Source organism: Vulpes lagopus, chromosome 3, assembly GCF_018345385.1.
Source record: "Vulpes lagopus strain Blue_001 chromosome 3, ASM1834538v1, whole genome shotgun sequence".
NCBI lineage: Eukaryota > Metazoa > Chordata > Mammalia > Carnivora > Canidae > Vulpes > Vulpes lagopus.
The window spans coordinates 15,568,478-15,587,106 of record NC_054826.1 but is presented as its reverse complement, the minus strand read 5'-3'; the positions used below and the strand labels follow the sequence as shown (position 1 = coordinate 15,587,106).

The 18,629-nt window shown below is 37.3% G+C and overlaps 1 protein-coding gene across 1 annotated transcript in view; it reads right to left on the bottom strand.

The window, feature by feature from the left end:
• SPEF2 (sperm flagellar 2) overlaps positions 1-18,629 on the bottom strand; it is a 169,895-nt gene that overhangs the window by 80,358 nt on the left and 70,908 nt on the right. Inside the window, exons 16-20 of the mRNA XM_041749489.1 lie at positions 17,033-17,289; positions 9,338-9,446; positions 8,153-8,310; positions 5,072-5,248; positions 1,585-1,659 (exon numbers count right to left, since the gene is read on the bottom strand). Coding sequence (XP_041605423.1) covers positions 1,585-1,659; positions 5,072-5,248; positions 8,153-8,310; positions 9,338-9,446; positions 17,033-17,289 — 776 coding nt within the window. The remainder of the gene's footprint in view (positions 1-1,584; positions 1,660-5,071; positions 5,249-8,152; positions 8,311-9,337; positions 9,447-17,032; positions 17,290-18,629) is intronic.

Here is an 18,629-nt window from a genome sequence, read left to right as displayed (position 1 = left end):
TAAACTTGCATTTGCTTATGGTGTATACTTTTAACAGAATGTGTATACTTTACATTATTATATTTAACTTGATTTGGTAACTAATGTGCATAGTATATTTAATTTTTCTTTAATTTGTATTTTTGAAGATTCTATGGTGATCCTTCATTTGCTTTTGTTGATCACAATGAGAAGCAAGGAATAAATAATGTAAATGTGAAAATTATTCTCCTATTGGTAAATAAGTAGAGCTGAGCATAAATTATTGCCCTTAAGATTTTAGCTAAGATTTTTTTAAAGATTTATTTATTTATGATAGACATAGAGAGAGACAGAGAGAGAGAGAGAGGCAGAGACACAGGAGGAGGGAGAAGCTGGCTCCATGCCGGGAGCCCGACGTGGGACTCGATCCCGGGATTCCAGGATCATGTCCTGGGCCAAAGGCAGGCACTAAACTGCTGAGCCACCCAGGGATCCCCTAACTAAGATTTAAATCTCAGTGTTAACTCACCAGCTGGCTCTAGTTATACGTCATGTTACATAACCAGAGAAGGGTAAGATTCTCTTTGGGAATCATGGTTATGTATTTTTAAATGGCAAAATAAAGATCCTTTTCAGCTCATCAGTTTGTGAACTTGCATACTCCTGGCTTGCCCTGCATTTGGCAATTTGTAATGAAAAATTAAACAAAGGTACACACTCATGACAGCCTTATTTGAATGTACCCTTTGAAAAAGCCAACTGTATATATTTATAACTGCATTTCAATCTTTAATTGGTTGTTATAGCAGCTTCAAATAAATCTAATATGCTTTTAAGAGCCCAGGATTTTCTGCCAACTATCAATTACGTGAAAATTATATCCCCTCTATTTCACAGAAACAGTTAAGGTAAAACAGAAAAAAAAATTAAGTGAAAGTAGGGTGAGGAAAAGTACAACTTAAAGTGGAACGGTCAAAACTGGAAGAGGTATTAGGAAACCAATATTGAGATCTAGGTGCTCTTGCACAGATATGGCGACTAGTTTGGTTCTGAACTTCTGGACAGCCAAAATAGAAAAGGAAATATCATCGTTTCGATGTGCTAATCATCTAACCACTCAGATGAAGATTTTCCTGTCCCTTGATTCTGAATGAAATGTCTCACCCGGGATTTCCTACAGGAACCATTAAATGATGTAGTGGGCATACCATCCCCCCAGAAAATTAAATACCAGGTTATTATTGGTATAATGCAAGTTTCACCTCCACTGCTATGTTATACTGTGAAAGGAGTTGAGTGCTCTATACTGAAGGGCGTGTCAGTGAAGGCAATTTGATGGAAGCTCAAGAAAATATGGTTCAGTGTATGTCTCTCTGATGGCCTAGCATAGCCCAAGGGTAACACCTGTAATTTCTATGATGGATGGATATTCTGTATGTTAGATGTTTCTAAATTATTTCCCACAAGCATCACTTTTCTCGGCAGAACCTTTGCTAAAATCCGAGCTACAGAACAGCTGAGGTTATATTCTTTGGCAAGGGCTTATGGCTTACAAATGCCTGAGAGAAGTATTCGATGTTTACAGAATCATGTCAAAACCGTATCTATCTTTAACTGCGGTACCTTTTCTTTTGAGTGAAGTGTCCCCTTTCTTTCCTTTTCCTTCCTGAAGAGAGTCTGGCTTACCAGTCAAGGGTTCTAAACAAAATTCAAGACATAAACATTATTGATGATTTTCTTTAATATCCCGGGCTATATTATTCATGAGCAATCAAATGTTATTCCTCACAGATAAACAGTCATATTTCTGAGGTCTTTACTGTGAGCTAAAATTAATCTGAAGACAGATTGGATTAAAACTTCTTGAATGACAGCCCTGAGAGTGCTATTCCATTTGTCACACTGAGAAGTTTAGTCTTAAGTTTAATGTCAATATTTGTCAGTGGATTTGGTGACAAACTCTTCAATGCAACAGAGCTGCAGAGTGTTAAAAGTTACAAGTTCATTTGAAGCAGATCGCCCTATCTTGAGTTATTTCAATGAAATGATCCTTATATAAGACCACTAAATCTGTAATAAGAATGATGCCAAAAGAGCTTGAGGAAGAGCTGAATAACCACATTGTTTTGATATGGTGCATCCTTGAACTTTTCCTGACCTCATGACTTGTGATTTCTACATTTCCACTTTGCATTGACTATAACTTGCAATGTAAAGGATGGTTTGGGTATGGTTATCTTAGATTCCTTGGACTCTAGTTCAAAACTGCACTGGAAGGGGGAAAATGGGAATCTGATCATCTCAAGCTCAATATGGCATCCCAAATAATAAATTAGTTCCTTGAAAAAATTCCCTCCATCCCACATAAGTCACCAAGCAAATGCAATCATTACCTACCCTTTGCCCTGGGCTACAGTTTATCCTTCATTGGAAGAATGGATGGATGAGGCAATTTAAACGCCTGTGATGGAGAAACCCTGTCTGACCTATTATATTTAGAAGTGATAATTATAGGAATGTGTAAATGGGTAGCACATGCCATATTTAAACTTCCCAGAACCAACAACCAAGACTTCGAAGAACTAAAACATAGAGAAGGATTAACCTTGGAATTCGGTAAACTTCTATAAAAAGACTTTTAAGTATCCAAATAGCCAACCACCAAACTCAAAAATAAGTAAATAAACAAATAAATAAAAACTAAATATTTGTTGAACTAGTTGCCTTTTTAGAAATAAGCTTAATAATAATAATAATAATAATAATAATAATAATGTTTAGATAAGCTCCTAGTTCCTTTAATAACAATATTTTGGATAACCAACTTTTTAGCTCTAAACAAACTCTAAACAAGGCAACAGAGAAAAGAAATTACAAAGAGATACTGGAATTTATAAAGTATGATGAGCAAGTCTAATTTCACCTGGGGGCAGCATGCACTCTACCTGTTTTTGTTTTTGTTTTTGTTTTTTAATCAGTTCCTAAACAGATTCTGAAATCTCAAAAAGTATTTTTAAATAGCAGCATGGATATAGTACTATTGTATTGTCACACTGACAACTTTAGTTTTAAATTAAATTCTGAAGCTTGGTAGTGGATTTGATAATAGACCCTTTAATGGTACATAATTGTGAACTCCTTCAAATTTAATCCCGAGCACGTTGGAAGCAGATACAAAATGCAGAATCACACAGGGGCACAATGACTGTTCGTACTGAGCGCACTATGCCCCCTTCTTTAGTCTGTTTCCACCCTGTTGGGTTTTTGTTTTTTGTCGTTTTTTGGTAAATAATTCCTCTTTTCATCTCAACTTCTAAAGATGGTTGTTGGGTGTTTGAGCTGGGCATGTTCAGAAGCCTCAGGCTTTCATTTCTGAAAATGCTTTCATTTGAAAAAGAGTTTGTAGATTATTTATATGAAAAAAGTCAAACCTGCCAGGAACTTTTCCCCCTAAAATCGCTTCACTAAGCTCCCCTGAGCTGTAAGGGCAGCCGCCTGCTTCACTGCCTTGCTCTACTGCCCCACTGCTGCCCAAAAGCACTGAAATCTCTTTCCGTTAAGCATTGTTGTTGGAAGGCAATAATTAGGCCTCTGGAGATGAACACTTGGATAAGTTTTTAAAGATCAGGCTCTAGGCCCGTCCTTGGTGAAAAAAAAGAGACAGATGCAAGCATTCTTTTAAGCAATGATAGCTTTATTATTCCTCTCACGCACAGTATTAAAGAATACAATTTTAAAATCGCAAGCAAACTTCAGAAACTTAAAGACTGAACTATGTTATAACCAGAAACACCAGAGACTGGTTTCAGGGAATGGCTCAAGTACACAGTCCTCCAGATAGCAAGGGGGAGGTCGTGGTGAGGAGAGTCATGGTTATAGGTTAAAGAACTATATTGGATAAGTCTAGGCTTACTTGAGCCATTGTGAAAACTGTTTTCCCCAGTTCTAAACAGCATTTTAAAGGTTTTATCTTTCCTCCAGACCTCTGAATTTTTTTTTAAATTCCTAATGGTTCACGGGAAAAGTACATATATATTTAATTTATGGCTTTGTGCTTTATTATTGCTATGATTAAATAAACCATGTCTTTAGAATTTGCATATTTTGCCCTTTAGTCAAGCCCCATTTTATTGGAATATGATGGTCTTTAACAGACCATAATATATGTTACTTAAGTCTTTAAATGTATTTGTTCAACATAAAGAAATTCAATTAAAAAATTCAAATCCATCTCAAATGTCCATGAAGCACAAAGATTCTGGAGTTTAAAAATGTGATGCTGGCACATGATCAAGGATTCCTAGGTAGACTTGGGTAATGCGCAGGCCAGCTACTTACAGAGCTGAAACTAGACACGACAGCCACGTTTGCTTCTATGCACAGCACCAAACTGATAGTGACATTCTACCAATATGGTGCACTGCAATAATTGAGCACTTCACTTTGGTCATTATATTTATTGTCTACCACTCAAGTTAATGGTCCTTCATGTTTAAGGATCTAGAAAGAACTTCAGGTAAAACATATTCCCTACACCAACTCGATCCATATATATTATAAATTACAAACATACACATTTACTGAGATGCCAGGTGCTCATTTCTAGCCTTTTTATTATCACACAGACTCACACAGACGAGTAAGTTACATATGAATTCTAGGCTCTGATGAATGCTGTTGATTTGTTCCCTTTTTCTTGGGAAAAACTGGCTATGCTAACTCTCATTTTTTGAAGATGTTCTCATTCTACAAAAACAGAAGTCTACAGTTCAGCAAACAGTTGTGTGCCCTTTTGATGTGCTCTAAGTTCCTTCTGGTTACTCTCTGTGCCTATCCTATTCTCATCTCTGGTCTTATTCTAATCAGTAGAACTGGGTATGAGGACTCCACATTCCCTCCCACACAGGAAAGTACATGGGCCTTGGGACAACCACGCTGTTGGCTACTAAGGGCTTTTCCACTCCCATATGAGTGCATAACTTGGTTCCATACAATTGAAGTTGCTCAAAGTCTGAATCTAAACAAATGCACAGGTCTTGCAACTTATAATTCTTTTCTAAGTGAAAATAAGAAACTGGCAAACAGGATTATAAATTATTCTGTCAATCACCTGCTGGTGGTTTCCCTTTTGCAGTAGGAGTTTTTGAATGCTCTCGTTGAGGATGGGTTTCCTTCTCTTTTTCTTGCTCAGGAGGAGGAGGGGGAGGGGGAGGAGGAGGAGGCGGAGGCTCACCCAGGGGAACTTCTTCTTTTTTCTCAGCGTCCTTTTCTTCTAATTTCTTTTTAACTTCAAAAAAGATGATAAGAACAGACCTTTATTAGAGACTCTAGACACCTGCTATTTTACTTGAACCAAGATAAGCCTTAATTAACATATAACTGCCTATACTGATTTAAATTTACATCCAGATTTTAAGGCTCTCCCTTAAATCATCCAATTAAAGCTAGGATTTGAAGCCTTTTCTGCCTTGTTAGAAATGTTGTTTTCTTTGCCAATGATTGATGGTGATGATGATGATGATGATGATGATAATGGTGATGTGTATGTGTGTAGCAGGTAGAAGGGCTTGTTGACAAAGGGTGCCAAAAGTAAAAGTAATAATCTAGATGTATCTAATGTAGTGAAATAGGAAAAGAAAGGATTATTTCAAAATTCCAGTGGAAAACCAAGGTGAAGAAAGCATGAAGAGAAGGTGAAGAACAATGTTACAGAAGACGAGGGTGAGGAGGTCACAGAGGGGGTAAGACCTGTGCTCTATAGACTTCTGAGAGCAAATATGTGCAAAATATTTAGGATAGCACATAGTACTCAAGTCTTCTTAGCAATTGGTTAACTCAAGCAGCAACTATTTATTGGATTTGAATTGTGCCTTGAAGGAAAGTAAGGGTAATACCAATGAGGTAAAACAACCTCCACTGCTGCTAATAATAGTAGTACAAACAACAGTAGCCACAGTTCTGGTTGCCAGAGATAGATCATCACAACAACAACAAAAAAGAAAAATCCCGACCTTGTGAAGTTTGTACTTTAGTGGTTGTTGGCAAACCATAAACATGATGAGTAAGTTAATTTATATAAGGGGTGGTGGTAAGTACTGTGGAAAAAAACAGAACGGAGTAAAGAGAAGCAGGAGTACAGTGGGGCAGCTTTTTAAGTTTTAAATGGAGGGCTGAACAGGGTAGGTACCTCACTGAGGTAACATTTGAGGAAAGACTTGAAGAGAATCAGGAAGTGCCACCTCACAGAGAAGCCAGTCAGCCTGGGGGCCTGGAGAGATGGAATGGGGCTGGGTGTGCTTTTTTAGGTATCTCTTGCTGTTATGGCTCTTTGCCTCTCACCCTTCAGGTTCACCCTTCCTGTCATGCCCTCCTGGGCCTCCCATTACCTCCTTGCTGGGACCTTACCACTGGCAATGAATACCCACCCCCACCCTTGTGTGGCTATTTCTTTTCATATGTATTCCCTCTGCCCTTAGATTCTTCTTTTCTTTTCCTTTTTTTCTTATTTATTTATTTATTTATTTATTTATTTATTTATTTATTTTAGATTCTTCTTTTCAAGTCAGCAAGCAAGGGGCCTTTATTCTATTAGGATGTTTTCTCAAAGTGGAAAGTAAGGGTTTTTTTTTTTCTGATTATAAAAATAATACAGAATTATTGTTTGCAAAAATCCAACAATTTAGACAAATAAGCAGAAAGGGAAATTGCCTGTTAAGTCTCTTTGCTCTTCTTCCTCTTATACCACCAAGTACTGTATAGACTGTCAGATTCTTTTCTGTGCATATATATTTAATACATAGACATACTTTTAAAAACAAAACAGGGCTATTTTATATATAACCAGCTTCTTCCTACTTAACAGTATATAATGGTCTCTCTTTTTTTTTTTTTTACCCTGGGGTATATGTATATATATATATATACCTTTTATTTTTTAATTTTCTTAACTTAGGATGTTTAATTCAGAGTGTTGGGCTAGGTCAATGTTTATGGTTTTAATGATAAAATATTTGTTAAAGTGATTAACCTATACTTGAATAAGAGGCAGTTGAGTTGTTAATATATTCAGTGATTAGAATGTAAAATCTTCAGGAAAATATTGAAATGAGTTTGACAGCTGGCAAAAACAAACTGATTCTAACCCGTAGATATTTGAAGCTACAGCTTAGAATTGGTATTTTTTCCTTCCCAACCAAGACTCTAAGATTGCTGTGAGAGGTCTCTTCCAGCCTCCAGTCTAATTTCTGACTGTTAAATAACACATTAAGCCTCTTAAATAATATGCAAATTGGTATTTGTTTTATCTGAGAGTTTCAATGGCTGGCTACAGGGAGTAGACATTTGGATGTGGGAGCTTGTCTTTCTAAGTGCACATTCCTAGATCCTCACAGCAACTACAGCTTATAGTTATGTGCTATTTTGGGGTCAATCAATTGATACATTATGGTGGTTAGATTATAAATGAAGTGACAGGAGACAGCATGTTATCAAGGCAGTTTTAGAATCCTTGTGGTATTATTAACTTTGATTGTTTTTATTATACCAAGAAACTTCAGTTGTCAACACAATTAGGGCTGAATGATAAACAAAAGAGACAGATTTATTTTTCAAATCATTTTGCAAAGGTAAAATTGTCTGTTGAAGTTTGGCTTTGCAGTGTATTAGCCTAAGATCCCTTTCAATAGTAAATTTCAATAATTCCATGAAAAGCTAGTGAGCAATTCTTATTCGTTGAATGAAGGAGGAAAGAGATCAGGATGGTTTGTGATGAGACATATTCCAGAAGAAGGTTTGTAAATAAGTAGTTAATAATCAGTAAATTCACATCACATCAAGATTGAGGGAAATAAACTGCCCAGGGTATCCATCCTAAAAGGAGGGTTAACTCCCGGGGTTAATATTAAAATCTTTACTCTTTTCTATGACATTTAAAATTTTAACTCTACTTTTTTTTTTCATATGAGAACAATGTTTTGAGAACATCTCATAAGTGAGATGACTTATCCTGATTAAATTAAAACAGAGAAAAATAACACCTGCAGCAGAGAGCTAAAGTCAAAAGAATATACTTATAGATAGTATAACTCAAATAAAAGAGAGAACTTTGCAATTGCATTTTCATTTTTTCCTAAACTCATTAAATCCACACATCTTATTACATAAGTTCAAAGTTATAAAGAAATATAATTACCTTTATTCTCTTTTTTCATTATTTCAGTCATAAACATTTCTTTTACTTTATTGCATAAAGACTCTTTATCTACTTCAGCATTGATTTTTATCAAAATATTTTCTGGCTCCGTAAACCGTTGCTCCAACAAAGGCCAGTTGTCCAAGAAGCCTATAATTCTGCAAAAATATCGTATTGTAATAATTAAAATATGTCACTAATATTAAGCATAATTTACCTGACATGCATAATTAAAGAGTAAGCTGCCAATATTGTTAAGACTGAAAAAACAACTCTAAGAATTATACAGACAGTGCAATATTAATTACTTTGAAGAAGAAATTATTTAATACCATCAAGCCATATTTTTTTGAGATATATGAAAGAGTAAAAGAAGATTTGAAAATGCCACCATTTCAGAAAAACTTCAGTGTAAGTTCGATTTCACTGTAGAAGTGAAAATCAACAGGAAGATCAACTGCACTCAGTAGAATTAACTGAGTAGAATTAGCTTCTTATGGGAGCTACAGCCTGAGGTCATCTGTTTTTCTCTTAGAGAAATCAAATAAATCTTTGAGTAAGTGTAGGTAGCTCAGATTTACTTGCCTGACTGAAAAGTAATCTTGGAATGATTCTTGAAACTTTCTTGTCTTCCTTGAGAATAGATAAGCTTAATAAAGCTAATTAGCTAATTAATGTAGAAAATTACTTTTCTCTGGCTCACCTCCTATTTTTAGATTTCCTCAGATTTCATAAAATTGTCTAACTCTGTTTTCTTTTCCAATGAATAAGTGGGTGTTTTTTGTTTTGTTTTGTTCTGTTTTGTATAACATCATTTTAGCAAAATGGAAATCATTTTAAACTATACTCTGTGGTCTGATGCCTACCTCTTTGAAATATCATGATCTTCACTGGCATTTGTTGAATGAGGACTAAATTAGGACTCCATGCAATGAACCAGAAAGGGAAGTATCACCTCATCTAATTCTTCTCTTCCCAGTCTATGATAATTTGTGTTCTGAATATGAGAGCCAACACAAATATTTCACTCAATATCAAAACTATTTATTTATTTTTTTTACTTGTTAAAAGGCTCAGTGCTAGAAAATACATCTTTTTTCTAGATCTGAAGATGCCAAAGTGACTAATGGTCAGTCTGTTCAAAGGGCAAGAAATAAGATGCAGGACACTGAGTTTTAAACTAACCTGTGCTGAATCTGGTCTCTTAAATTCTGGTCCTCATTCATATCTTGCTTTTCAGCAGTTACGCGTTGAGTGATGTCTTCATGAGAAGTTTCACTTGAAAATGCTTCAGCTATGAAATGAAAATTTGCTAAACCAAAGTTGCAGAAGCACTGCTAAAATGTACTGATGCAAGACAACCAAATAGATATGAACTTACCATCAGTCCAATATTAATTAAAATGTTTAACAACATGTTGAAAGAGTATAGTTTTGGGATTGGAATTCAAATTTTCCTTGGAAATTGAGGAAAATGACACACCATACAATATTTCAATGTGTAGGATCCCAAGATTGACTATGAAGAGGTGAAAATGAAAAGTGATGGGTCATCATGAATAACAAACTAGGAAACAATGAGAAAATCAACACTGTGGTGTAAAGAGTAAGAATGAAATAACAGGGTGGCCATAAAGTCAAACATGTAAAAATTATTTGTCTGTGATATGTTACAATCCAATCAAGTAAATTACCTTTCTTTCTAGACTCTGTGATCTTTTGTTATAGGGTAGACATAAAGGAACCAACCACAAGAGGCCAAAAACTAAAACTAAAACATCCTCAAATGGAATATTCCTCAGCCATTAGAAATGACAAATACCCACCATTTGCTTCGACGTGGATGGAACTGGAGGGTATTATGCTGAGTGAAATAAGTCAGTTGGAGAAGGACAGACATTATATGTTCTCATTCATTTGGGGAATATAAATAATAGTGAAAGGGAATAGAAGAGAAGGGAGAAGAAATGGGTAGGAAATATCAGAAAGGGAGACAGAAGATGAAGACTCCTAACTCTGGGAAACGAACTAGGGGTGGTGGAAGGGGAGGAGGGCAGGGGGTGGGGGTGAATGGGTGACGGGCACTGAGGGGGGCACTTGACGGGATGAGCACTGGGTGTTATTCTGTATGTTGGCAGATTGAACACCAATAAAAATAAATTTATTATTAAAAAAAATCCTCAAGATCTGATTGAATCCAATTTAGGATTGAATGTTACAAAGTCATGAACTTAGAATAAATGGAAAATAAGAAAGAGGGAAGGGATCCCTGGGTGGCGCAGCGGTTTGGCGCCTGCCTTTGGCCCAGGGCGCGATCCTGGAGACCCGGGATCGAATCCCATGTCGGGCTCCCGGTGCGTGGAGCCTGCTTCTCCCTCTGCCTGTGTCTCTGCCTCTCTCTCTCTCTCTCTCTCTCTCTGTATGACTATCATAAGTAAATAAATAAAAAAAAAAAAAAAAAGAAAGAGGGAAGAGAGCCTTGTACTAGATTAAAAGGAATTCAGTCAGTGCAACAGAACACTGAATAGTGTTCAGGAAAATGGAGGACCCTTGCAGGATATAGCAATCAGTTTTTCTCCATCTACATTCAAGAGAGAAAAAGATGAAGTGATTTAAAATACAGAATAATTTTTTTTTAGTTATAATGGGCATTTTATTTTTATTTTTATAACTTTATTTTTTATTGATGTTCAATTTGCCAACATATAGAATAACACCCAGTGCTCATCCCATGAAGTGCCCCCCTCAGTGCCCATCACCCAGTCACCCCAGGGATGTCCACTCTCACCACTGCTATTCAATATAGTACTAGAAGTCCTAGCCTTAGCAATCAGACAACAAAAACAAAAAAAAGGCATTCAAATTGGCAAAGAAGAAGTTAAACTCTTCCTCTTCACCGATGACATGATACTCTACATAGAAAACCCAAAAGCCTACACCCCAAGATTGCTAGAACTCATACAGCAATTTAGCAGTGTGGCAGGATACAAAATCAATGCCCAGAAGTCAGTGGCATTTCTATACACTAACAATGAAACCGAAGAAAGAGAAATTAAGGAGTCAATCCCATTTACAATTGCACCCAAAAGCATAAGATACCTAGGAATAAACCTAACCAAAGAGGTAAAGGATCTATACCCTAAAAACTACAGAACACTTCTGAAAGAAATTGAGGAAGACACAAAGAGATGGAAAAATATTCCATGCTCATGGATTGGAGGAATTAATATTGTGAAAATGTCAATGTTACCCATGTTTAATGCAATCCCTATCAAAATACCATGGACTTTCTTCAGAGAGTTGGAACAAATTATTTTAAGATTTGTGTGGAATCAGAAAAGACCCTGAATAGCCAGGGGAATATTAAAAAAAGAAAACCATAGCTGGAGGCATCACAATGCCAGATTTCAGGTTGTACTACAAAGCTGTGGTCATCAAGACAGGGTGGTACTGGCACAAAAACAGACACATAGATCAATGGAACAGAATAGAGAACCCAGAAGTGGACCCTCAACTTTATGGTCAACTAATATTCGACGAAGGAGGAAAGACTATCCACTGGAAAAAGACAGTCTCTTCAATAAATGGTGCTGGGAAATTAGACATCCACATGCAGAAGAATGAAACTAGACCACTCTCTTGCACCATACACAAAGATAAACTCAAAATGGGTGAAAGATCTAAATGTGAGACAAGATTCCATCAAGATCCTAGAGGAGAACACAGGCAATACCCTTTTTGAACTAGGCCACAGTAACTTCTTGCAAGACACATCCATGAAGGAAAGAGAAACAAAAGCAAAAATGAATTATTGGGACTTCATCAAGATAAGAATAATGCTTTTAGGTTACTTATAAAACCCAAAGATTACTGGCGTCAATGAAGGGTGGCAGAAGAAGGCTGTGGGGGGTCTTTTCAAAAGGTGCTATCATGCACCATCTTCTACTGCTACTATTTGTCTTTCTAGCACTCCCACATAGCTGATGAATCTTTCCAATATCATCTAGTCCCTACAACCTTTCTCCAAATTTACCATTATCTTGACTTTTTATTTTCCAGAAAACCTAGTCACAGGGTTGCACACTTCAGCTTCTCACCCTCATTCAACAACTTCAATTTATGTCCTTCTGTTACCCCAGCCTTAGATGATATTTATCTCTTTCCAAGTCTCTGCTCACACTGATGGGCATCTTCCAAGGAAAATACACAATTTTGTGACTTGTAACCTTACTAATTCCTTGGCTCAAAAGTCAGCTGAGCTGATGATAGATAGATAGATAGATAGATAGATAGATAGATAGATAGATAGATGATAGATAGATAGTAGATAGATGATAGATAATCTGAGATAAGCTTCTTGAGAGTTATCTTCATCCATGCTCTCCAACTCCTCACCTATCATTCATGCCCAGTCCACCCCAGACCATCCTTCCTGGTCCCCTATTCCATTGAAATAGTTCTCATTCCAGTCACCAACAACATCAAGTCCAATGGACATGTTTCAGTTCTTATTTTACTTGATTTCTCTGTTGTATTTATAGGTAAAATTCAGCACATAATTCTTAAGTACTTTTACATATATTATCTTATTTTCACAACATAACTTGAAAGCAAGATTATGATTCTGTAATGGGCCCCAAATTGCACAGCTCATAAATGACAAAGAAGGGCTTTGATTCCAGTCAAACTGACTCCAGGCTCTGGACTTCTTTTTAATGTTTAAACTGTTTGTTGAACTATACCCACCGAAAAGAATGCATACATGAATATATAGCTCAGTGACCTTACAAACTGAAAACAGCACCCAGATTAATGAACATCATCAGCCCCGAAAGCATTTCCTGTTTCTTCTCAGTGGCTGCACTCAAAACCTCTCTATACCTCTCTCCATATTATGAACACTGTTGCTCCCTCTCAGCTGGCTGATGGACTGAAGTATTGGCTAAAACCCAGGCAGCCACCTTGTCTTCCATTCTGACACAGCCTTATGCTCTAGACTGCTTGCTTCCTTTTGTCAGGTCTCCCTGCTTTCCTGCCTGTTGGCTTTGAGTCTGGTCCATTCCTCTCTGCATAGCCTTGGCTGGCCTGATGTCCAGGCTTTAAGCCTTGGCTGGCCTGATGTCCAGGCTTTAAGCACCTGGCTTTGGCTGTAAGCTGCTTCCTTCTGTTGCTGTTCTTCAGGCTTCTCCACAGACTCGAGCATTGCAGGACAGCTTGTTGCATCCAACCATAGAGACTGGGCTCCCACTCCCCAGCTTGAACCTCAGGACTCCAGCCCCTACTGGTGTGGGATGGGAATAATACAACTCAATTTTGAAAATCTGTCCTTTCTTGGCTTATGAGACACTACTTTCCCTGATTTTCTTCCTCTCTCTCTAGCTGCTGCCTCTAAACACTTCTTCTCTTGCTCTCCCAATAAATTCTGATGTTTTCTGAGGGTCATACTGAATCTTTTTTTAAAGAATATTTTTATCCCTAGATGATGTCTCTTACCTTCAAATTCTTAACTTTAGTACATACTTCTTTCCTGATACCTAGCCCCATTTAGAGAATTGTACTCTGAACATGATAGCTTAAAAATCAATTCAAACTCACCATTTCCCTAAAAGATCTCTATGTGTAAATGGTATCATCATTCAAAAACTGTGAAGGTTAGAAATTTGCATTCATTTCTTTCTCCTTGTGCCACATCTCTTTTCCTCACTGATCACTCATTTCTGTGGTTTGGCCCATAAATATCACTTGAAGCTGACCATTCCCATCTTGCCTCTCCCAGCTGTAAAAATGCCTCTGAAGTTTTTTAAAGAACAGTAGTTTTACTCGTTTTATTGCTTTCAACCTCACTCTCCTTTCAATGCATCCTCTACCCTGAGCCAGAATGACCATTATAAAAAGCATATCCATATCTAATCACATTAAATCTCAGCTTTAATATCATTTATTGACTTCACATGGCTTCAGGAAGATGTTCCAACACCTTAGCTTGGGGCACGACTCTTCAGCTGGCTCATGCCTACTTTCCAGGCACATTTCTGCCCCTCCATACCTTGCTGTCTCTTGGCCCTACTAGGTCTTTGCTGTTCTCTAGATAGACCATGCTCACTTGTCAAGGTTTGTGATGTGTTTCTCTCTACCTCTCTCCCTTTCTTGGTCTGATTGACCTCTTCCCATGCTGGGCAGACCTAACTATATTATAACAGCAGATAACTAACTATATTATAATAATCAGATTACTTTGCTTCTTCTTACACTACATTGTAAACTACTTGAGGATAGGGATTTGCCTTTCAGTTGTATCTTATTAGTTCCTGGCAGATTATGAATCTTAAATGTTTACTAGTAGCACCATTTTAGCTCCCTTCACTCTAGACTAGTGCTAGGTTCTCCACAGGTCTGTGTGTGCACTTCATAACAACTTGACATATCCACTTTCAAGTCAGATAGATCTTGAGTTCAGGGTCCTGTTCTCTCACTAGTTGGCCATGGATTGGCAGTGTTCTCAGCCAGTTCTCAGCTATGTCCTGAACAGGATGGGGAAGTTGGTTGGACAAGCAGAATCACTGCAGTCAGCATTGCTCCTACTCCCTTCTATGGATAGAAGTAAGTTCTCTCTTTTTAAGATCTGGTGGACAGCATCCAGTTTAAACTACTGGGCTCAACAGCTAAAGTATTATCTAACAGTTTTGTCATTTCATTTAAGTAAATGATGAGAGAAAACCTGAAAATTACACAAACTCAAAATAAGGATGAGTGTGACCCAGACAGTCAAGTGCTCATGCTTTAAACTCTCAACTATAAATAAAATTATTGAAGTAGATGATCCCTAGGCCTCTCCTAGCTCTGAATGTCACTGTATTAGTAATAACAGCAGTAATAAAAGAATGGTATGTTAACAACCAGTTCAAATGAGAATCTAACAGTCATATCTACAATCAGGAATGCTAAAATAGATGTTAATAGACAAAAAACTGGTCACTATGTATAGAGCGATCTAATACTTGTAATTTATTCAAAAGTTTAGAAATTAATATATATTGATTAAAATTAATTTGCATGTCTATCCACAAGAATCATTTGAACTGCTATTGGTTTCTTACAACTTATAGTTATAGAAGATCTGAGTCAAAACCGATGAAAGGCATAGGCTCCTACAGATGCAGACAGTCCAAAGTGTCCAAAAGACTGTATTCAGCCTTCTACTGAAAGGATATCTAATAATCTCTTGTTCATTTTGAAGTCTTCCATAACTCTTCCTGATGCATTTGCTACATGTTTATTACACTGTGCCAGATTCCATCCTAAGTATTTTATATTGATCACATTTAATATCTGTGATACTGTGGTTTAATAAGAAATACATACTTGGTCTTTTTCTCTGGCTCCTGACAAAGAACTTGGAAAACTCTTGTAATTTCTTGAGTGATAGGTGTGAGGAGTATTTTTCCTTATTCATAATAAGTCCCTTTCAATCTTATTTGAGTTTATGCTAATGAGGTGACTCTTGGAAGATGGGGCCTAGTTGCCAGAGGAACCAACTATGTAATTAGAAGGCTGGAACTTAAAGCCTTGACACTAGACTTCTTGGGAGGGGTGAGGGGATGAGGGCTGAGTTAATCATGAATGATCAAAGATTTAACCAATCATGCTTTTTAGAACCTCCAGAAAAGCTCTAAACCAAGGGCTTTAGAGAGCTTCTGGGATGGTGAACACATCCACATGCCAGGAGGGTAGTGTAACCCAAACTCCACGGAGACCAAAGTTTCTGGGCTTGAGACTCTTCCAGACCTTGCACTATATTCCTCTTCATCTGGCTGTTCATTTCTATCCTTTATGATATCATTTATAATAAACCAGTAGTAGTAAGCATTCTATGAGTTCTATGAACTATTCTAGAAAATTCAAACCTGAGGAAGGGTCATGGAAACCCTCAATTTGTAACCAAGTCAGACAGAAGAATGGGTAACCTGGAGATCTACTACTTGAAATTGGCATCTAAAATTGGGGGCAGTCTGGTGGGGCCAGGCCCTTAACCTATGGAATCTGCCCTAACTCCCAACAGTTAGTGCTAGAACTGGATTAAATTGTAGAACACCCAGTTGGTCTCTCCTGAGAAGTGGAGAATTGGGTGATGTGGGAAACCCACACATTTGGTGTCAGAAGTGTTGTGAGTAGAGAACATCTGTTACATCCTAAAGAATGTAAACATCCTTTAACATCTGTAACAATACAATGAGGCATTTTATTATATAGATTGTGAAACTCAGATTTAGAATAAAGAAGTACCTTTTCCAAGGTCAAATACCTCATAACTTGGAAAGACAAGGTTCAAGAAGATATGCTTTTCCCCTAAGTATTTCATTTATAGAATAAAGTAATACTTCCAGTTCAATGGCAAAAAGCAGTTAAATAAACCATGAGTGTTGGAAGGTCTATTCAACTTCACCATGTAAGGACTTTAGTCAACTGATACCTATTTCTGATTTCACACATAATCTCAGGGAAGGATGTTACCAGACCCTTGCTTGCAGAACAGATGTGGTTTATGACCTTTATTAGAGTGACCCCCCAGGAAGTAGTAGAAGCTCCTCTATGCATGCAAATCTCATAAATGGCACCTCTGGGCCAGGGTTGCTGCCAAGTTGAGGGAAGGGTTCAGTGAGATGTTTGCAGTCAGCATAGCATTCCCTGCTAGTTCTCTGCAGTGCTGAAGACCAACAGTCAGAGCAAGAGGCAAATGTGCTTTGGGAATCTGAAATGGATTCCTTAACACCACTCCTAACTGTCAGTGGGAATATTCACTGATTCAAAGATGAAATGAACAAAGAGCTTTGAATTATTAAAAAAAGACTACCAAAACAAAGGAAAAAGTGTCCAGCTTACCCATTGTGTAATTCATGCGGTCCAGCAAGGAATTATCTGAAATATCTAATAACATGACAAAATCAAATGCAGAAGGGGGAAGAAACACTTCTTTGGAGGTGCTAGCATCAACAGCCAATGTGGGTATTTGCATTTTTTTTTCTTCGAGTTCTAGGGCCTCTCTGTTGTAGCCGGTGAGAGCTTCCTCCAGAAGCTTTGCTTGGTTTAACGTCATTGGAAAACCATCCAAGACCCAGCCTTGATCCACAGGTACCTCACTAAATTGAAAATGGACACATCATTAACATTTTAATAGATACAAGTACTTTGGAAGTAACAACACAATCTATCTTGCCTTTACCTTTTGTTTAACTCCACAGTAACTTCCTTCCACACAATTGTTATTACTTTACAGCTAAGAGTGGGCTTATTAATGTACCACAATCACTCCTTTGCTTAAAAGCTTTCTGTAGGTCCCTGCTGCCCTCCAAATCTATTCCAGAGACCATAACATCATATTTAAAACTAAAAGGCCATGACTTACTTCCCTATGACGTCTTGTCTCTCACAGTCTTGAACCATTTACTTCACACAAACTGATCTCCTCACTGTTAGGTGAGGCTGTGCTGCATTTCCTAGCCTGTGTTCATAGGCAGTTCCTCCTTTGACCCTGTTTCTCATCTACACATAGTAGGATAACACACCTCACAGGGCCATTCTGAGGATAAATTGAAATGATTCATTTAAAAAACCCAGCACTGAGCTTAGCACAAGTGGATATTTGCCTTGCCAACCAGGAGACCTCTCTTACTCCACCCAACCCAGCAAGGAGACACAACTGCCTAATCTGAACTCCTCAAGCTCTCACTCACTTCATTATACAATCAATAATTATTGCATTTTTTGAGTAAGAAAAAATCAAATGAGTCTTCCTTATATCAGTTATAATTTATAAGGTTCCTATAGTGTGAGGAGCATTTCTTGGGTTTTTGCCTTCAATGCAGCATCCTCCATAGAGAATAGGAGCTCCAGGAATTATTAGTTAAGGTCTTTACATTAAAAAATGATTTGAAAAGGGAAGAAACTTCAACTCTGCCCTTCTAAATCTCCAAAAATGTAAAATTGAGAGTTTATTTTTGGATTCAAAGTTATGATTTCATTTCTTTCTCTGTTAGAACTCATATTAAACAATATAGAATTTCCTTTCTTCCCTGGGCAATCTCTCATTTCTTGTTGCCTTCCTATCCAGCACTGACCAGCCTTTGGATCCCTGGGTTCACTTCTTCCTCCTAAAACATAAAACAAGGAAGGGCACTGACCTGTGACCATACAGGTAGTGTCCCTTCCCTCTATAATGTGTCACTTGGCTTTTCCAAGTATCTAACTTTTCCTTGAATTCCTTGCAGGGAATAGAACCTGACCTGTGCTCACATCTGGGTGGTGAAGTCAAGACTAGTAAAGTGGGGGAAGTGAAATATAAGCATGTAAATTACAAAACATATCTTCATCTTGCTGTATGTTTTCTAATGTAGACAAGCAGTATCTATTCGATATTAAAAATAAGAAACATTTCTATATTATTCTTTATATACTTCCACTTGATAAAAAATATATTAGT